The sequence below is a fragment of the Lactuca serriola genome, chromosome 7 (genome assembly GCF_051521515.1).
Source record: "Lactuca serriola cultivar US96UC23 chromosome 7, Lser_US96UC23_V15, whole genome shotgun sequence".
Classification (NCBI taxonomy): domain Eukaryota; kingdom Viridiplantae; phylum Streptophyta; class Magnoliopsida; order Asterales; family Asteraceae; genus Lactuca; species Lactuca serriola.
In genome coordinates, this window is record NC_136414.1 from 126,990,003 (window position 1) to 127,012,805 (window position 22,803).

General features: G+C 42.8%; 1 protein-coding gene across 1 annotated transcript; it reads left to right on the forward strand.

Annotated features, from left to right (window-relative positions):
* The first annotated feature begins 4,182 nt into the window (after nucleotides 1–4,182).
* LOC145064335 (uncharacterized) lies at nucleotides 4,183–15,607 on the forward strand. The gene is made up of 2 exons (XM_079011805.1): nucleotides 4,183–7,380; nucleotides 15,200–15,607. The coding sequence occupies exons 1-2, from the start codon at nucleotides 4,183–4,185 to the stop codon at nucleotides 15,605–15,607; spliced, it is 3,606 nt and encodes a 1,201-aa protein (XP_078867931.1).
* Nucleotides 15,608–22,803: the final 7,196 nt, after the last annotated feature.

Below are 22,803 nucleotides of genomic sequence, written 5' to 3' on the forward strand. Positions count from 1 at the left end.
ATCTGTAATTAACACTTTTACCACTAAGGTTGACTACCCCTATCAAGTCAACACTGGTCAACGGTTAATGGTCAACTTTGACCGGACTCGGCGAGTGCACTAGAGCGACTCGGCGAGTCTAAACGTTTTCACCAACTCTCTAGGATTCTCATTTGACACGTCGAGTACTCCCCTGACTCGACGAGTTCCACCTGGCATGAATCGCGGAGCCACCACGACTCAACTCGCTGAGTCTCAAGAACAACTAGGCGAGCTCCAGCTCGACTCAGTCCACCTGTCTAACTCTCCCTGACTCACTGAGTCAACCATAACTCGGCAGGACCACTCACTGAGTGGTTAAGGACAAATCTTCATGCTACTCGCTGAGTCTGTTCTTCAGACTCGGCGAGTCCATGCCATGCATCAACTCAATCTCGCTTCTGAGGTCAGATCCGCTCCATCCACTCATAGATCTGGCCCTCCTAAGCTCATTCATCACGTAAAGTCACAGTCTTGGCTACCATGCAACACCTACAAGGCTCTTTTTGGAGAAATGACCTCTAAGATGGCAACCCTAGTCTCCAACCCAAAATGAAGGACATAAAGCATAGCATTAGGGACTCTCTGGACCTGCTAAGGTCCAGATCTAGGTACCATATCCCCATGGGACCTCTCACACTTCAATTACAAAGCAAATAAGGCAAGAAGAAACCCTAGATTTGACCATATCAACAAAATACGGAAATAAGCTCTGAATGATACCTCAAGAAGCTTCCCCTGGCGAAATGGAAGTAGATCCAAGCTCCCCAACTCTTCTAGCTTGACTTTCCCCTTCCTTTCTTGCAAATACACACAAATTTGGTGAACAATGGCCTCTTATCTCACTCAAAGGAACCCTTAGCTGCTTTGATGCTCTCAAGGTCAAGGTAGCCGCAATGAAGGGCCATAAGGTCCTTTAAATAGGGCTTAGGACCGGGAAATTAGGGTTTCATTAAACAGCACAGACTCGCCGAGTCCATTCCTTGGACTCGCCGAGTCCAGGCGCGAACCCGCGTCCAGAACCGCGATCCTACTCGGCGAGTTTGAGCTCCAACTCGCCGAGTCCCCTCACAAAACACCAAAAAATATATGAATAGATGGTACCTGGAAATCCGGGCTGTTACAATTCTCCCCTACTAGAACTAGACTTCGCCCTCGAAGTCTCGCTCTGCAAATAGCTCCGGATGCTGCTCACGCATCTCACGCTCCGGCTCCCAGGTCATCTCTGATCCCTTCCGATGCTGCCACTGAACCAACACCAGGGGTACCTCCTTGTTCCTCAAAACCTTGATCTTCCAATCCCTGATGGCCACTGGTCTCTCGGCATAATTCAGGCTCGCATCTACCTGAATATCCTCTAATGGAACCACTGCCGACTCGTCGGCTATACACTTCCTCAGCTACGACACATGAAAAGTGTCGTGAATCTGCCCCAACTCTGTTGGCAAATACAAGCGATAGGCTACCCGGCCTACCCTCGCGATCACACGGAAAGGACCAATATATTGGGGCCCCAACTTGCCCCTCTTCCTGAATCGAATCACTCCTTTCCAAGGAGAGACCTTCAGGAGTACATGGTCACCGACCTGAAACTCAAGCTCGGACCGGCGTCTGTCTGCATCACTCTTCTGTCGGCTCTAAGCGGTCAACAACATCTGTCTGACCTGTTGGATCTGCTCTGTCGTCTGAAGCACGATCATTGTACTGCCCATCACCCTCTGTCCAACCTCTCCCCAACAAATGGGGGTCCGACACCTCCTCCCATACAACAGCTCAAAGGGTGGCATACCAATGCTCGAATGATGGTTGTTGTTGTAGGAAAACTCTGCCAAGGGTAAATATGCATCCCAGCTACCCCCGAAATCCAACACACATGCCCGGAGCATGTCCTCGAGCGTCTAAATCGTCCGCTCACTCTGACCGTCTGTCTGGGGATGATACGCGGTACTAAAATACAGTCTAGTACCCAACTCCTCATGAAACTTCTTCCAGAACCTGGAAGTGAAACACACATCACGGTCTGAAACAATCGAGATCGGCACCCCATGCCGAGATACCACTTCCCTCACATACACCTCCGCCAATTTCACTGTTGAAGAACTCTCACTAATGGGAAGGAAGTGAGCGCTCTTCGTCAACCTGTCCACAATCACCCAAATTGCATCAACTCCCCTGGCAGTCCTTGGCAATTTGGTGATGAAATCCATAGTGATCTGTTCCCACTTCCATTCGGGAACCTCCAATGGCTGCAACTTACCATGCGGCCTCTGGTGCTCGGCCTTAACCCTACGGCAGGTCAAGCACCTCTCAACAAACCACACGACATCCCTCTTCATACAGGGCCACCAATACTCCTTTCTCAGATCCAAATACATCTTAGTGGCCCCCGGATGGATCGAAAATTTCGACCGATGAGCCTCTTCCATCAAAATGGTACGCGTTCCTCCCACAAACGGCACCCAGATACGCCCCTGAAATGTCATAAGCCCCCGACCATCGGTAACAAACTCTGAAACCAAACCAACAATCCGTTCCCTCTTCTGCATCTCAGGTTGCACAGCCTCGGCCTGTACCCCACGAATGGCGTCCAACACTGGAGCTATCACGCTCAATCTCAAACATACCTCCCGCAGAGGGATGCTCTCCGCCCTACGGCTCAATGCATCGGCTACCACATTAGCCTTTCCTGGGTGGTACAGGATCTCACAATCATAATCCTTGACCACATCCAACCACCTTCTCTGACGCATATTTAGAATGGGCTAATCCATCAAATACTTCAAGCTCTTATGGTCCGTGTAAATTGTACACCGAACCCCATACAGGTAGTGACGCCAAATCTTGAGGGCGAACACCACTACCCCCAACTCTAGATCATGAGTGGGATATCTCGTCTCATGAGGCTTCAGCTGCCTCGATGCATATGCTATCACATGCCCTCTCTACATCAGCACCGCTCCCAACCCCAGGATCGATGCATCACAGTATACCACAAAGTCCTCCATCCCTTCCGGGAGAGCTAACACCGGGGCTTCGCACAACCTTTGGCGAAGTGTCTCAAAGGAGGCCTGTTGCTCGGGGCCCCATGAAAAAGCAACACCCTTCCGGGTCAATCTGGTGAGTGGCACTGTGAGCTTGGAGAAATCCTTAATAAACCTCCAATAATACCCTGCCAACCCTAGTAAACTCCTGATTTCGGAGAGTGATCTCGGCACTTCCCAACTCATTACCGCCTCAACCTTGACCGGATCGACCAATATCCCTTCCTGGTTAACGAGATGTCCTAAGAACTGGACCTCCCGCAACCAGAAATCACACTTGGAGAATTTGGCATAAAGCCTCTCCGACCTCAAAACTCCAAGAACCTCTCTCAAATGCTCCTCATGCTGCTCTCTAGATCTCGAATATACCAGAATGTCGTCGATAAATACAATCATGAAAGCCCAAAATGTGATGGATTAGTGATTACTAGTGGGCTAGAAGGTGGTTTGGGCTCAATGGTTGGGTTGTGCATGGTAACCCACAAATTGAATTAGGGTTGCATGAAGACTAGGGCAACATTTTTAAGGCTTCATAAGTGCTAAAAACGTTACTATTTGCTTCATAAAGCCTCCTAGCCGTTTTTGACACTCTTTGGTGGATTAGGGTTACACTTTAATGCTTATGATGACTCCTTAATGCTTCTTATGGCTCCTTAATGAAGCATAGCCGTTTTTTTTTCATTCACAAGTCTCATGGACGTTTTTTTTGTGTTCTTTCAAGAGTTACCTTAATTTCTATTTACTAGTTTTAATGAATAATTGGTTGGTTGGCTTGTAACCACCAAATTTGTAATAAAGGCTTCATATAAAGCCAAATTATGCATGGAAAAAGAAATAGACGAATTTTTAATCAAAGAACCCTTTTGTTCACTTTGAATTATTGTTATAATTCACAAATTATCTTGTTAGGACGTGTTCTTGACTTGATACGAACTCAATCCAATAGGTCTTGGATTGTTTTCACCGGTATACAACTTAATAGGTCTTGAGTTGTTACTAATCTATCCATTTCTTTCCATTCATATATCATTTGTGGTTACTATTCTCTTTTAATTTACCTAAACACTACCCTACTCACCAAATCAAGCCCATACACGCATCATAAGTGGTATCAGAGAGCACAATGGATTTTGATGATCCGGAGTTCCTACAAAATCTTCGTGAAGCATTAAGAAACATCCAAGAAGGTGGAAATCGAAGGCAACCCCGCCGTGATGAACATAGGGTTGTGGAAGAATTCAAGGTGTCTGAATTGCCTGAATTTGTTGGTGGAACTGATCCTGAACGCTACTTGGAGTGGGAAAGGAAGATTGAAAGAATGTTCGAGTTCAAAGAAGTGGATGATGAAAAAAGCTGCAAGTATGCCATTCTCAAGCTAAGTGGTGGTGCTTCATTGTGGTTTGAAGGGCTTAAGGCCAAGAGAACCCGTGAAGGCAAAGAAAAAATTTGTTCTTGGCTTTCTCTAAAACGAAAGCTAAGAAAGAGATATGTTCCTTCTACTCATAGAATTGCCACTTACAAGAAGATTGCTGATTTGAGGCAAGGAAAAATGAGTGTTGGAGAATACATTGATGAATTTGAGAAGTTGTCCTTGATGGGGGATATTGAAGAAATTGAAGAACAAAAAATGACTCGTTTTCTAAAAGGGTTGAACTACAACATTGCCAATGTTGTGGAGTTATATCCTTATGCTGATTTTGGAACTCTTTGTGGTTTGTGTTTGAAGTTGGAGGGGCAGGCCAAAGCACGTTATGGTGGGAGTTCAAGTTCAAGTCTCGAAAGTCCCAAGTCAAAGTCGTGGTCCAAGCCCGAGTCTAGCAATAGACAAAATTCTGTTTCTACTCCTTCTGGTTCTAGTAGTGTTCCCGTTGCTCCTAAACTTACTAGTGGTACCAAAGAAACTAGTTTGGCGAAAATTAGATGTTTCAAGTGTCAAGGTTTTGGTCATTACCAAAATGCTTGTCCAAACAAAAGGGTGGTGACTTTAAGGGAGGCCATTGAATGTCGTGAAGAGTTGGAGGAAGAAGAGAGGTTGGCGGGTATTTTTTATGATACACAACAAGAAGAGGAAGAAGAGGAGGAGGTAGAGTATGAAGCACCGGTGTATGATACAGTTTTGGTGCTTAGAACCCTTAAAACTCAAGGGGTTCAAACCGTGGCTGATATGGATCAACGAGACCAATTGTTTCACACCAAATGTTTGGTTAGAAACAAGTGGTGTAGTTTGATTATTGATGGTGGAAGTTGTACTAATGTTGCTTCTAATGAAATGGTGATCAAATTGGGTTTGTCTACTACAAACCACCCAAAACCATATGTTCTTCATTGGTTGGATGATGGAAGCAAAATAAAGGTGACAAAACAGGTTAGAGTTGGTCAAACTATGGGGTCTTATGAAGATGAAGTGTTGTGTGATGTTATTCCTATGGATGCATGTCATATTTTGTTGGGGCGTCCTTGGCAATTTGATAGGGACGTGTTACATAGAGGGAGGAGCAATGAATATGAGTTGAAACACAATAATAAAAAAATTGTGTTAAAACCCATGTCCCCAACGGCCATAAGGTCCATGAATTCTAAACAAGTAAAAAAACCTAATCTTTCCATGTTTGCTAGTGAAAGGGAGGTGGAGCAAGTTCTTGACAAAGGTGATGTTATCTACATGCTTGTGGCCAAAGAGCATGCAAAGGTGGAGAAGATGGTGCATGGAGAAAACGCTATTGCTGATTTGCTTTTGGAGTTTCAAGATGTGTTTCCAAGCGAATTACCACCGGGTTTGCCTCCAATCCGTGGTATCGAACACCAAATTGACCTTATTCCGGGTGCTCCTTTGCCCAATAAAGCCGCCTATAGATGTAATCCGGAGGTGACAAAAGAGTTGCAAAAACAAATTGATGAACTCATGAAAATGGGTTATGTTCGTGAAAGCCTAAGTCCTTGTGCTGTTCCAGTTTTGTTGGTTCCAAAAAAAGATGGTTCTTGGAGGATGTGTGTTGATAGTAGGGCCGTTAATAACATCACCATAAAATACCGATTTCCTATTCCTAGAATTGATGATTTGTTGGACGAGTTGCATGGTTCTATTGTGTTCTCAAAAATTGATTTGAGAAGTGGTTACCATCAAATTCGTATGCGTGAAGGGGATGAATGGAAAACAGCCTTTAAAACTAAACATGGCTTGTATGAATGGACCGTGATGCCTTTCGGTCTAACTAATGCACCTAGCACTTTCATGCGACTAATGAATGAAGTGCTAAAATCTTTTTTGGGCAGGTTTGTGGTTGTGTACCTTGATGATATCTTGGTATATAGCAAGAGCTTGGAGGATCATTTGGTGCACTTAAAACAGGTTTTCGAGACGCTTAGAGCTCAAAAACTCTATGGGAAGCAAGAAAAATGTTCGTTTTTGGTGGAAGAAGTGGCATTTTTGGGTTTTGTGGTGTCAAGAAATGGCGTGTCCGTGGACCCATCCAAGACTGAAGCAATCAAGTCATGGCCTATTCCTACTAATATTTCTGAAGTTAGATCATTTCATGGTCTTGCTTCTTTCTATAGAAGATTTGTTCGTGATTTTAGCACCATTGCAAGTCCCATAACAGGTTGTTTGAAGAAAGGAGTCTTTGCATGGGGAGAAGAAGCTCAAAAGGCATTTGAGAAACTCAAGGCATTGTTGTGTGATGCTCCTATTTTGGCTCTTCCTGATTTTTCTCAACCATTTGAAGTGGAGTGTGATGCAAGTGGAGTTGGTATTGGGGCTGTTTTGATCCAATCCAAACGTCCTATTGCTTATTTTTCTGAAAAGTTGGGTGGTGCTCGTTTGAATTATTGCACTTATGATAAGGAGTTTTATGCTATTGTCCGTGCTTTAGATCATTGGAGTCATTATTTGCGTGCAAATCATTTTATTTTGCATTCTGATCATGAATCCTTAAAGTACATCAATGGGCAACAAAAGTTGAGCACAAGACATGCAAAGTGGGTGGAGTTCTTGCAATCCTTTCATTTCTCATGCAAATACAAGGATGGTAGAAGCAATGTGGTGGCTGATGCACTCTCGAGGCGTTACTCGTTGTTGGTGACTTTGGATGTTCGTTTCTTGGGATTTGAAACTCTAAAGGACCATTATCAATCTGATATGGACTTTGGAGATATGTTTTTGAAATGTGCAGGTGGTCCTAATGGTGAATTTGTGATTCAAGATGGCTTTCTATTCAAAGGCAATCGCCTTTGTGTCCCAAAACATGCAATACGGGAGTTGTTGATTCGTGAAGCTCATGGCGGTGGTTTGGCTGGTCATTTTGGCATTACCAAAACTTTGCAGGTGCTTAAAGAACATTTCTTTTGGCCGAAGATGTTGGGGGATGTAACCAACATAGTGGGCAAGTGTGTTACATGTCATATGGCAAAAACAACTTTCAAGCATGGTGTTTACACTCCTTTGCCAGTTCCTATTCGTCCTTGGGAAGATGTGTCCATGGATTTCATTATGGCTTTGCCTAGAACTCAAAGGGGGAAGGATTCCATTATGGTGGTGGTGGATAGGTTTTCAAAAATGGCTCACTTTGTGCCATGTCATAAAACAAATGATGCCTCTAACATGGCTGATTTGTACTTTAAAGAGGTGGTTTGTTTGCATGGTATTCCTAAAACAATTGTTTCTGATAGGGATTCCAAGTTTCTAAGTTACTTTTGGAACACTTTGTGGAGGAAAGTCGGTACTAAGTTACTTTTTAGTACATCCCATCATCCACAAACGGATGGGCAAACGGAGGTGACTAATAGAACTTTGGGTGCTTTGTTGAGAGGGTTGGTTAGCAAAACTCAAAAAGATTGGGACATCAAACTTGCACATGCTGAATTTGCCTATAATCGTTCTCCTACTTATGCTACAGGTCACTCTCCTTTTGAGGTGGTGTATGGTGTGAATCCTTACATGCCTTTGGATTTGATTCCATTGCCAAAGGATGAATTGGTTCACAAGGATGCTAATGACAAGTTGAAGGCTATGATGAAACTACACCAACAAGTTCGTGAGAAGATTGAAGCCGTGAATGAGTTGTACAAACAGAAGTCCAACAAGCATAGGAAACCACGTGTCTTTCAAGATGGTGACTTGGTGTGGGTGTATATGAGGAAAGAACGTTTTCCTAACAAAAGGAAAAACAAGTTGATGCCAAGAGCTGAAGGTCCTTACAGAGTGGTGTCACGTGTCAATGATAATGCTTATAAGGTAGATTTGGGAGGAGACCATGGAGTGCATGCTACCTTTAATGTGGGAGATCTTTCACCTTATCTTGATGATGATGGACTTGATGAATTGAGGTCAATTCCTTTCAAAGGGGGAGGGGATGATCCATGCATGGATCATGAAAGCCCAAAATGTGATGGATTAGTGATTACTAGTGGGCTAGAAGGTGGTTTGGGCTCAATGGTTGGGTTGTGCATGGTAACCCACAAATTGAATTAGGGTTGCATGAAGACTAGGGCAACATTTTTAAGGCTTCATAAGTGCTAAAAACGTTACTATTTGCTTCATAAAGCCTCCTAGCCGTTTTTGACACTCTTTGGTGGATTAGGGTTACACTTTAATGCTTATGATGACTCCTTAATGCTTCTTATGGCTCCTTAATGAAGCATAGCCATTTTTTTTTCATTCACAAGTCTCATGGACGTTTTTTTTGTGTTCTTTCAAGAGTTACCTTAATTTCTATTTACTAGTTTTAATGAATAATTGGTTGGTTGGCTTGTAACCACCAAATTTGTAATAAAGGCTTCATATAAAGCCAAATTATGCATGGAAAAAGAAATAGACGAATTTTTAATCAAAGAACCCTTTTGTTCACTTTGAATTATTATTATAATTCACAAATTATCTTGTTAGGACGTGTTCTTGACTTGATACGAACTCAATCCAATAGGTCTTGGATTGTTTTCACCGGTATACAACTTAATAGGTCTTGAGTTGTTACTAATCTATCCATTTCTTTCCATTCATATATCATTTGTGGTTACTATTCTCTTTTAATTTACCTAAACACTACCCTACTCACCAAATCAAGCCCATACACGCATCACCTCCCGCAACCAGAAATCACACTTGGAGAATTTGGCATAAAGCCTCTCCGACCTCAAAACTCCAAGAACCTCTCTCAAATGCTCCTCATGCTGCTCTCTAGATCTCGAATATACCAGAATGTCGTCGATAAATACAATCACCGACCGATCCAGCATCAGCCTACACACTCGGTTCATGAGATCCATGAACACCGTCGGGGCATTGGTGAGCCCAAAAGGCATCACCACAAACTCATAATGCCCATAACGCGTCCTGAACACTGTCTTCTGGACATCCTCATCCCGCACCCTCACCTGATGATATCTAGACCTCAAATTGATCTTGGAGAACCAAGATGCTCCCTACAACTGATGGAACAAATCGTCGATCCTCGGCAACGGGTAACGGTTCTTGACCGTCAGCTTGTTCAACTCCCGGTAATCAATGCACATCCGGTGTGAACCATCCTTCTTCTTGACGAACAGGATAGGCGCTCCCCACGGCGAGCTGCTCGTCCGAATAAATCCCTTCCCCAACAGCTCCTGAAGCTGCGAGGATAACTCTTGCATCTCTGGAGGTGCAAGGCGATAGGGCACCTTAGCGATAGGCGCGGCCCCCGGAACCAAATCGATACTGAACTCTACTTGCCTCATAGGAGGCACACCCGGCAACTCCTCGGGAAATACATCCGGGAACTCACGCAACACCGGGACCTCCTCTACTGAACTCGGCCTCTCGGAATCCACCCGCGTATCCATCACATACGCCACAAAACCCTTACAGCCCTGCTGTAGACACTGCCTTGCCCTAGCGGCCGAACAAAACGCTGATCCTGAGCGTGTACCCTCGCCGTACACCGAAAGAACTACCCCACTAGGGTCTCGTATGGTCACTAGTTGACGCTCGCAGTCGATAACCGCGCTGAATCTGCTCAACCAGTCCATGCCCACAATGACACAGACATCACCCATCGCAATAGGAACCAGATCAATTGGGAACTCAACACCGAAAATCTCGACTACGCAACCTCGGAGAACCTCCGTGGCATATATCACCCTCTCATCAACTATGGAAACTCTCAGAGACCGACTCAACGCCTTACGACTAACACTGATATGCTGACTAAAAGCCAAAGATACAAAAGACCGACTCGCACCAGAGTCAAATAACACCAAGGCAGGTACAGAATTCACAAGAAAAGTACCTACGCATAACATAAAATAAGCATAATATCTCAACATCAAAATAAATACACGAAAGAATACATACCAGCCACGACATCGGGCGCTGCGCGGACCTCCTCCGCGGTCAGCTGAAAGGCTCTCCCTCGTGCCCTTGGCGCCTCGGCCTTCACTGGCCGACTCTCTGCAACTCTGATGGCGACAAGGGCAGATCCCTGAGGTGCTCCCTGAGGTGATCCCCGCAACTGCAGACACTCCGCCTTCCGGTGTCCGGTCTGGTTGCAGTGAAAACACACCGCAAACCCCTTGGGGCAATCCTTGGCCATAGCCCCTCCTTGCCACACTTGTAGCAAGATCCCGCTCTGCAGACTCCATCATGACCCTTGCCACACTTCCCACAAGTGCGGCCCTTCTGGCTCCCTGGTTTGGGATCAGCGGGCTTGGCCCGCTTGGCTGCCGGCTGAGACTGTGCTGGCCGCCGATCCCTCCCCTGAGACTCCGCCTCCTCCCTGGCCTGAGTCTCTAACTCAATCTCCCTCTTCCGGGCATTTGCCTGAAGCTCAGTAAATGTCCGATACGAGGAGTTCGTCGCGAACTCCTGAATGTCTCGCCTCAAAATGCTCAAATATCGGCTCATATGTGCCTGCTCAGTGGACACGTGCTCAGGGCAGAACATCGCCCTCTCATGGAACATCCTGGTAATCGCTGTAACTGACTCAGTACCCTACTTGAGGGTCAGAAACTCCTGGGCCAAACGCTCCCTCTCCACTTGGGGAACATACTCATCTCGGAACATGGCAGTGAACCTCTCCCAGGTCACTGCCGCAAGCTCAGCAGGCTTAAAATGCACCGTCACAAAATTCCACCAGTCCTTCGCTCCCAAGCGAAGCTGGTTTAGCGCGAACCGAACCTTCAAATGCTCAAGAGATGAGCAAGTGAAGAACCACCCCTCTATATCAGAAATCCACCTCATAGCTGCCACCGGATCCTGGGTCCCACCAAACTCTGGTGGTTTTGTGTTGCTGAACTCCCGGAACAGCAACGCATCACCACCTTGTGGGCTCGCGACAGTAATAGCTGCGGTGGCCGCTGCAACAGCAACCTCAAAAGGAGCGGCATAACGCTCGTCAAAGGTCTCAATCAGCGTGGTCTTAATAGACCCGAACATCTCTGGTATCTCTGCCCTGATGGCCGCAGCCACCTCCTCGTGGATGATCTGGCGGATCTCCTCATCACTGGTATCACTGCTCTCAGGCATCAAACGTGTCCTCACCATGATCTACCTCTGAAATACAACATACGATAAATTAGAACCCATTCGAGTATACTCACACTCGACAACTCATTCCTCCATGATCCTTGGTATTCCAAAGATTCTTTCTTGGGCTGTACACCGCTCCGGTGCTTTCAGTAGTACGGGCCCAATACTACTGTCCGCACCGTATCAGAATACACCCCAAGTCCTCCTCTTCGAGTCCCAAATTCCAAGTACTCTGTCATGCATAGACCACTCTCTAATAGATCTCTCATATGCCCCTCGCTGCTACCTACTCACTCTCAAGCATCTCATAGCAGCTCACCTCTACCTAGGCTAAGGCATCACAAATCAGGCCACTCTAGTCCTAATAGGAATACCTAGCCTACTCTAGCATGCGAATACATCATATCAGTATCAATATCACATAACATGAGGGTATTTTGGGAAATCACCGTTCGGGCGCGGGCTGATCGTACACACAACTCTGCTCTGTGTTTTTCAAAAATGTTTTACTCTTTTTGAAAATAATTCTCAAATCCTCAGTTTGAGTTCAAATACGCCCGAAGGCGTACTCGAATCCCTCAAACCAAGGCTCTGATACCAACTTCTAACACCATGAATTTCAAAATAATTTTTCGCATAATATAAATACATTTTTGATTTAATTTTCATAAAACATCAAGTTTAAAACTCCAATCCATATCATACAAAATCCCAAGATCACATATCATAAAAACCCCGTGCGTGTGTACAGATCAAGCCGGCGCCTTCCCACGGTCATCACTAGTACCTGAAACAAACAACACTAACACTGTAAGCACAAAGCTTAGTGAGTTCCCCAAAATACCACACATAACACATATTAGCCACTCGAGGCTATAACTCTGTGGGTCCGTAGACCCTACTCTGTGAACCCACTGGTTCTAACTCTGGGAACCTTCCGGTTCAAACTCTATAAGCATGCATAGCATAAATCACATAGAATAATGCAATGCAACACATAACACACACACACATATATATATATATATATATATATATATATATATATATATATATATATATATATATAGCATACAAGCACTATATCATAACTCTGGTTACCTACTCAAGGTAAAGTATAGTGAGAAGACTCACCTCGTATATCTCGATAACTCACGAATCCTGGAAATCACTCGTGCTCGATCCCCCGAGCTATAATCCTCCTATAACATCATATATCTCTAATTAACACTTTTACCACTAAGCTTGACTACCCCTATCAAGTTAACATTGGTCAACGGTCAACGGTCAACTTTGACCGGACTCGGCGAGTGCACTAGAGCGACTCGGTGAGTCTAAACGTTTTCACCAAGTCTCTAGGACTCTCTTTTGACACGTCGAGTACTCCCCTGACTGGACGAGTTCCACCTGGCATGAATCATGCGGCCACCACGACTCAACTCGCCGAGTCTCAAGAACAACTCGGCGAGTTTCAGCTTGACTCAGTCCACCTGTCTAACTCTCCCTGACTCACTGAGTCAATCATAACTCGGCAGGACCACTCACTGAGTGGTTAAGGACAAATCTTCATGCTACTCGTCGAGTCTGTTCTTCAGACTCGGCGAGTCCATGCCATGCATCAACTCAATCTCGCTTCTGAGGTTAGATCCGCTCCATCCACTCATAGATCTGGCCCTCCTAAGCTCATTCATCACGTAAAGTCACAGTCTTGGCTACCATGCAACACCTACAAGGCTCTTTTTGGAGAAATGACCTCTAAGATTGCAACCCTAGTCTCCAACCCAAAAGGAAGGACATAAAGCATATCATTAGGGACTCTCTGGACCTACTAAGGTCCAGATCTAGGTACCATATCCCCATGGAACCTCTCACACTTCAATTACAAAGCAAATAAGGCAAGAAGAAACCCTAGATTTGACCATATCAACAAAATACGGAAATAAGCTCTGAATGATACCTCAAGAAACTTCCCCTGGCGAAATGGAAGTAGATCCAAGCTCCCCAACTCTTCTAGCTTGACTTTCCCCTTCCTTTCTTGCAAATACACACAAATTTGGTGAACAATGGCCTCTAATCTCACTCACAGGAACCCTTAGCTTCTTTGGTGCTCTCAAGGTCAAGGTAGCCGCAATGAAGGGCCATAAGGTCCTTTAAATAGGGCTTAGGACCAGGAAATTAGGGTTTCATTAAACAGCGCGGACTCGCCGAGTCCATTCCTTGGACTCACCGAGTCCAGGCGCGAACCCGCATCCAGAACCGCGATCCTACTCGGCGAGTTTGAGCTCCAACTCGCCGAGTCCCCTCACAAAACACCAAAAAAATATATGAATAGAAGATACCTGGAAATCCGGGCTGTTACAATAAATCTAATCATGGGGAACAGAAGATCGTCGCCTGTTACCAAGATTGGAGTGTATTCTTTAGTGCTTAGTAATGGATTGGATTTAGATTAAATAATTGTTGTTGCTCGCCAGATATGGCAAGAAATATCATTTCTTTTCATGGTTTTTTTAAACAAGGATTCAGATATTCATTTAATAATGAGAATGGTTCGATTTATGCTTATGTAAATGGTGTTTTATATTTTGAAGCTATGCCTTGTAATGGAATTTATGAAACTGTTATGGTTGTAGATAACCTAGGAAATGATGTGTTGTGTATGGATTCTTTTAATAGTATGGATAGAGCATCCTTGTGGCATTGTCATCTTGGACATGTCAACAAGAAGCGCATAGCCTAACTCCAAAAGGATGGAGTGTTGGAGTCATTCGACCTTAGGGAAGATGACACGTGCGAATCTTTGTTTACTTGGAAACATGACCAAGTCACCCTTCACTGGCACTTGTGAAAGGGGTGAGGGTTTATTGGATCTCATATACAACAATGTGTGTGGGCCCTTTAGATCTACCACAAAGGATGGGAACCGCTTCTACATGAATTTCAACGATGATTATAGTAGATATGGGTATATCTACTTAAGCAAGCACAAGTCAAAAACGTTTGAAAAGTTCAAAGAATTCAAACATGAAGTGGAGAATCAATTGGGAAGGAAAATCAAGATGCTTCGATCTGATCGAGGAGGAGAGTACCTAAGTCTTGAATTCCACGACTATCTCAAGGAATGCAGAATAGTTTCGCAATTGACACCACCTAGGACACCGTAGTTGAATGGTGTGGCAGAAAGGCGTAATCGAACCCTGTTAGACATGGTTCGTTCAATGATGAGTCGTGTTTCACTATCTATCTCATTATGGGGGTATGCCTTAGAGACTGTCGCCCGTATCCTTAACTGAGTCGCTACAAAGAAGGTTGCCAAGACACCTCAATATATAACTTGTTCTAACATTTGTTCAAGTGTGTATTAAAAGTTTTTCTCTCAATAATTGGTATCAGAGCCAAAGTGGTTGCTTTTTATACAAAACTTTGATTTTGAAAAGCCTTTTATACCATGAAATCCCCTTTTCTCAAAAAATTTAGAAAAAAAACAAAGGAAATATGACACAAACATTATCACTAAACGTTTCCAACAGTGTTGGTGGTTCTAAATGAGCCCCAATACTTGTTGCAAATGAGTATCATCACTTGTCCCAAAGGATGGAGAGGTATCTGAAAAGACTTGGATGAGATGTGTGGAGATGCATAGAAGAAGGACCTCAATGGTCCCATTCTTACTCCATTTCAAGCCGATGGTGCTCAAGCTAGACTAGGAGGAGGTCAAGCTGCAATGAATCGTCCCACAAAAGATGATCTTGGTAAAATGGAAAGTGATGCAGTTGCTTTCTATGAAATCTCGTGTGGAGTTGCCCCTGACAACTTCGACATTATCATCAATTTCAAGTCAGCCAATGAAATCTGGGATGTCCTCAAGAACTTGTATGAAGTTTCTGAGCAAGCTCAAGATAAGAAGCTCACCACCACACTTAAAGAGTTCAACAACTTCAAAGCTCATGCTGGTGAAAGTCTTGAAGACTTCTTGAAAAGGTTCAACCTGATTCTCACAAATTTGTCAAATGTTGGCACCGTCTGTAGTATTCATGAAACAAACCTTTAGTTTCTCAATGGTTTGGGTAAACACTGGACTACGACAAAAATGATAGTCCAAGGTGATAGAAATATTCACTCATTATCTCTCTTCAAGTTATGTGGTGAACTTCAAGCATAAGAATCAACAGTGCTAAAAGACTGTGCAGACTTCGGAGGACCACTTGCTCTCCTAGCTCAAACCCCACAAAACAAAACCACCCAACCATATGAACCCAACTCTCTGTCGTGTGACAACCCACCGTAGTCTTACAAAGCTGATTCAAAATATGATGATAATGAAGAATTCAAAAATGTTATTGCCCTAGTTAGCCAATAGTTCAACAGGCTACCACCCTCATCATTTTGCAAAAATCAGCAGTTCACTAAGACTCCCTTCAATCGTAATTTGAATCCGCAGAACAATCATTCTCGACATCCCAAAAATCCTCACCAGTCTCCACAACCACAGAATACTCATCAATCCAAGGTGGCACCACAGCCTGTCAGGCCAACTAACTCTCGTACCTCAACCGAAGACAAAAATGATGTTATCATTTGTCACAAATACAACAAAGAAAACCATTTTTCTAAAGATTTTAAAGCCAATGTGGCGGGGGCATAGAATTCTATCTTAGAATGGCTCAAGAGATGGAAGAAAAGGAAAAGGCAATGGCATACGTGGCCCAAGTTAAAAGGGACCATCAAGTTTGCCTTTCAGGAGATGAAGATGAAAATTTCAACAACATCAAGGGCGAGGGAAAAAAATTCATGATGGAAACTGCTGATGAGGATGGGCCAACAAAGCTAGAGAAAAACTATTGCTACATGGCAAAAGATGGAACTCTTAGCATCGTTGATCTTGTAAAACTCATGATCCAATCTAATATTTACAACATGCATGATTGTCGACCATTCTTAGACAACCTTAATGGCACTTGTGATGCCGTCCTTTCAAACTATAACAAGGACTTAGATGAGAAGAACATAGCGTCCAAGGAAATGTTTCATGTAAGAGGACCACTAGAAGACAACAGACTCAAAGTTGCCATGTTAGAAAGAGACTTAGTGTTAGAAAAGGATGCCTGAATGTTGTGTGAAACTCAGTTAGAAATAGCCTTAAATCAAAGGGATCTAACCCAAAAAGAAATGTACGTTTGAATCTGTTAATCAAAAAATTGTTTAATGAAAGTGAAGCCATTGAAAATCTTTTGAACAATGGGACCGTAGATAATACATACAATTGGGGTTGGTCCAACGGGTATTACACCGCAAAGGATTAATCTCCCAGATTTAACAAAGACCGTCCCTATGTCCCACCTGATCGAGAGTTGCATTTCCCAGTCAATGACAAAACATTTTCCGAAGACATTAGATGTCACTTCGGTAGACTTCATGAACTGAGTAACAATTGTGTTATTGAGGAAATTCTCCTAATCCTCAGATCCAATACCAGTTACTAACACCAGTTGTCCCAATTCTCAGTCACCTTCTATTGTAGATGAAGAAATTGTGTCGGATCCAATTGCACCTCTGACATACTTTGCGGTAGTCTAGTCATCCTTACCGCAGACCAAAGTAAAAAACACAGTGACCATACAACACATTTATTATGAAATACCAATTGAAAATTTCGAATATGGTCAATGTTCACAAAGTCCAAAATCTTCAAGTTCAGAAAATTCAAGTCCACGTTTTCAAAAACAAACAAATATTTTCAAAAAACTACAGTTGAACACTTCTGATTGTAGTTACCTAAAAACTTAGGCAAAAATGGCTTTCAAAGAGGAACTTAGATCTCGTGGTAGAAAGTAGGAAATATTTTTCAAAAACAACAAACAAGCCAAAGTTTCAAACCAAAAGAGTCCTGAAAAAACTACTATCTCAAATCAGTTTCTGAAAAACACTGCAGTCAAGGAATTAGACAAAAGAGGAATGTACTCCTACACCTTTTAAGTCACATCAATTTTTCAAAAGAACACAACCTAGGAAGCCTTCCCGTGCTCAGAATTTTTCAAATCCCAAGGGCAACACAGTCAGGACTGTCAGAACTCACTCTTAGACTGCTCATATGACTCACACTACACCCTCAGGACCGCTGACCAACTACAATGTCTGGATGAATGAGAAAAATCTTTCTTTTGGATTTTATCATCAGAAGAGGTCATTTCAAGTCCGACCTTGTAACTTTCCAAAACCATGTAACACTCCAAAAGTTCACAAACACCCAGGTCTAGGTCTCAAGATTGACACAAAATTAGTTTCTAAAATCCCTACTCATGCACCACAGAATAAGAATTCACTTGTAACCCCAAACTCCAAACTTGTTAGGGTTCCCAAACTAATCGTGTATTTTTGCAGGCAATGTGCAAGGAGGAACAAGAAGAGGAGTGGTTGATCGATAGTGCTTGTTGCTTGCATGTGACTAGAAGGTTAGAATACCTTTGGGATTTTAGGCGTATATGTAACGGTGGAAATGTAACATTTGGCAACAATGCGAATAGAATCATCATAGGTTACGATGTGTTAACAAAAGGGAAATTCTCAATACAACATTTTGCCTACGTAGGAGGCCGCAAGCATAATTTCATCATTGTAGGCCGACTATGCAAAGCAGACCATCGGGTTGAGTTTGAAAATGTGTCTGCTACACTATGACAATTGATAGAAGCACCTGTTTGATCAAATCTAAGTCCGAAGGGACAATTTATCCTTTGGATGTCTCATTGATCATTGGGAAACCGCAGTTGTGTTTTCTGTCCAAAGTAGTATCTGAAGTCAGCTGGTTGTGGCACCGCAAACTAGCTCATCTGAAGTTTCGGTATATCAACAACCTTGTCACTGGATAACTCGCCCGAGATCTCCCCATTCTAAAGTACGACAACGATACACTCTGCCCAGCTTTTAAGTGTGGTAAACAATCGAAGGGAAGCTATCCACTGGTATTTAATTCATCAAACTCTAAACCCTTAGAGCTCTTACACATTGATCTATTCGGTCCATCTATCATAGCCAGTTTTCATCACAAGAAGTATATACTAGTTATTGTTGATGACTTCACTCGTTTCACTTGGGACTTCTTTCTGAGGCTCAAGTGCGCAACATCGCAAGTTCTGATAAACTTCATCAAAGAAATTGAATTCCAAATCAAGTTACTAGTACGAAGACTCCGAAGTGACAATGGAACCGAGTTTATGAATCATCTCCTGAATATTTTCTTGGTTTCCAAAAGCATCAGTCGCAACTTCTTAGCTCCCTACACACCGCAGCAAAATGGAGTTGTAAAGCGAAGAAACTATACTCTAGTCGAAACAACTAGATCTATGCTAAACTTTGCAAACCTTCCTATATACCTATGGGCCAAAGCAGTGGCAACTTCATGCTTTTTTCAAAACTAAACATCATTTGCAAGCGTCTAAACAAAACTCCATTTGAGGGCCTGAACAACCGCAGACTAAATGTCAGATTCTTTCACATCTTTGGATGCAGATGTTTTGTGATCAACAACAAAGACCACCTTAACAAACTTGCACCTAAATCGGATGAAGGAAGTTTTCTTGGCTACTCCACTAATAAAGTAGCCTATCGGGTTCTCATCATACGCACACGACTGATAGTAGAGAGCTTCGACGTTAAATTTGATATCTATTATGTCTCCAAAACTGCTCCTTCAACTGAAACTAAGTTCATCCTGGAGAGTGATATCCCAGCATCCTCGGGTCCCCTTAACATAGTTGAAGTTAACTATGATGATCTTTTTGATCCTGTTGAAATGGCACATCATTCTAAAATTCTTGTGTCTCTGATAGCTCAACAACAGCATGTCGAAGTATCTGGTCCATCACTATCTAAGAATTTGTCTCTCAACACTTCCACCTCGCCGATTAAGGGCGAAAGTTCATCTCCAGTTCAAATAACAACCATCGAGGTTCCAGTTCTTGAAGAAGCAGATCTGGTATCTACCCAAAGAGTCACAATCCCATCAAATATCTCCTCAGACTCTCAAGATGACGAATTAGAGAACATAGACACAACAACGGATTCAAGGATTATCACTCACTCATCAATCCAGGAGGAATCATCTCAAGTTCAGGAGGAACTCTCATCCGCAATCTAGGGGGAACCTCACTCAAATGTTGATCGAACTCCTTCAGTCCAAGACACTTCTGCGGGTTGTTCACAAGTCGAGGGGGAACTGCCTTCCCCAACTAAAGAGTCTCCTGATGTTGTTTATATTCCTTCTACCGCATCCGTTAATTACCAACAATCTTGTCTACATTTTTGGACGAAAGATCACCCTCTTGGTCAAATCATTGGTAATCCATCCACATGCATACAAAGTCGATCTTCTAGTGATCTAACGGACCACTGCCACTATGCAGCCTTCATGTCCGTAGTCGAGCCTCCATTCATCAAGGAAGCTCTTCTGAAGCCTGACTGGATCACCACCATGCAAGAAGAAATAGACGATTTTGAAATAAAAAAAGTGTGGCAACTAGTACCGAAGCCAAAAGGTCACACTGTTGTTGGAACAAGATGGGTGTACAAAAACAAACTTGATGAATCTGGTGTGGTCATTCTAAACAAAGCAAGATTAGTTGCAACGGGGTATAGTCAACTGGAAGGTGTCTACTATGATGAAACTTATGCCCCTGTAGTTCGAATGGAAGCCATACACATCTTCTTCGTGTATGCGGCACATAAGAACATAAAGGTTCATCAAATGGATGTAAAAAGTGCCTTACTGAATGGTGAACTGAAAGAAAATGTTTACTTACAACAACCTCCAGGCTTCGAAAGTCAAGATTTCCCAGATTATTGTTTCAAGCTTGAAAAGGCAGTATATGGTCTCAAGCATGCTCCAAGGGCATGGTATGAGACTCTTTCTAAGTTTCTTGTCATGTCCGGATACAAAAGAGGTGTGATTAACCCCACATTGCTTAGAGATACAAATGGTAATCACCTTATGCTTGTCCAAATCTATGTGGATGATATCATTTTTGGGTCAAAAGATCAGGGTATGGTGGATGACTTTGCAAAGCTCATGACCAAAAAATTTCAAATGAGCATGAATAGAGAGATCAATTTATTTCTAGGTCTTCAAGTAAAACAAGTCCCTCAAGGGATTTTCATCCATCAGCGAGGTCAATGGACAATTGCTCAAGAAATACTCAATAGACAATTGCTCCTTAACAAAAGTTCCAATGGCCTTCGAATACAAGATCTCTGCGGATCCTACCGGAGAGTCCGTTGATCACAAATCTTGTAGAGTAATGATTGGGTCATTGATATATACCTAACCGTAAGTAGACCATACATTGTTTTCGTCACAGACTTATGTCCTCGATACCAAGCCGATCCTAAGGTATCACTTCTGACCGCATTTAAGAAAATCTTCAGATACCTCAAAAGAAGCAAAGCTCTAGGCCTCTGGTATCCTGCAGGAAATGATTTAAACCTTCAAGCCTTCACCAATGCGGATCTCACCGGTTGTAGATTAGATCGAAAGAGTACTTATGGTGGTTGTCAATTTCTAGGAGGAAGCCTGGTCAGCCGGTCCTCAAGAAAACAAAATTGTGTTTCTTTGTCTGCCACAAAAGCTAAGTATGTGGCCGCAGCCAGCTGCTGTTCTCAAGTCCTATGGATGAAAACCCAACTGATGGACTACAGATACAGAATACTACGGAAACCTAATTATTGTGATTCATAGAGTATCGTAGCGATTTCTCATAATCCTATTCACCACTCAAAGACGAAGCACTTCAAACTCCGGTATCACTTCATCAAAGACCACACTCTTAATAGTAACATCGAACTGATTTTTGTCAATACTCACGAAGAGATTGTTGATGTGTTTACAAAGGCACCTGATGCAACAAAACTCAATAGTTTTTTGAAAATGTTAGGGATGATGAATCCGCACCCGTAATTCTTCTTGAATTGATAGGTATCGCAGACCACTTCTGGTCTCTCTTGCGGTCCTAGAGTAATATATCTATGATACACGGTGTTAGTGTACTCTGTATACCGTAACCATATATCATACTTATATCACCCAATGTGTGTTTATTTTTTGTTGATTTTGATCTTTTATCAAGTGTTCCTTTCAGATCTTGCTACCACAATAACACTGCCTTCCACCGCAGTCATCAGAATCAATCTGCAATCACACTCAATAATTTCTTCATTAGTTCACTGAACTTTTGTGTGCTATTTAATGTTAATTTAATAAAAATTCTTCATTTAATAAAAAAACATCCTTTTTCATTAATCACCCTTTTTATCAGACCTATTTTGGTCTATAAAACAATTAAATCATTTTTCCCATAAAAGAAATCTTTTTCATTAATCTGTCACATCTCTTCACCCCCAAGTTGTCTAATCTGTTTCACATTCTCTCTTTACTCAACATATTAAAAGGTCCCTCACCACACGATCCTCTAACGTGTGATAATGGGCCTAACAAATCATTTAATGCCCCATTTTTCGAAATTATTCTTTTCTTTTCATTTAATCTTTTATGTGATGGGTAATGGTTAAATCCAAGGGTTTTACAATTATCTACTATGAATAAGTTAAAACGAATAACTTTTGAAATCAGGTGGTATATAATAACCTTTTCCCTCCCAAGTAAGTTTTATGCTTTCTAAACCCTTATGTCAATATTTCTTTTCTTCATCTTCTTGATCTCGTCTTTTCTACAAGTTCTCAAATATTTTCGAAAATGGTGAAGTCTAGGATTTCCAAAAAGCAATCAAAGGCTAGCTTATGGTTCTGTTCGACCAACTAGTGTCGATTCAACAATCAGGAATCAATCTCGAATGATAGCCTCTAGCAATTTTTGGGTTGTCTTTGAAGATCATCCATCCTATAACAAGGCAATTCGTTTGATGAGCAAGTACCTGTCATCTCACCCACCGTTTGGCGCATTCAAATCCTTCACTGATGTTGTTCCTCTATCCTCCCTATTCAAGTGTGCTTTCTCTGCTTTTCGCCCAAACAACAACCCTCAAGAAGTTCACTTGACTCTGATTGATGATTCCCTGGTAGTCCTAACCAAAACCAAGTTTCTGGAAGCAATCCACCTTCGAGTTCTTCCATCTACCCCAGTTTACTCACCAAGTGCCATTGACATCATTTCAACCCTATATCAGATGGAGTATCAGAAGAAATTAAAGGGAATTGGGGAATTCAAGAAAAATCAACTCCATGTGGCATGGCAATACG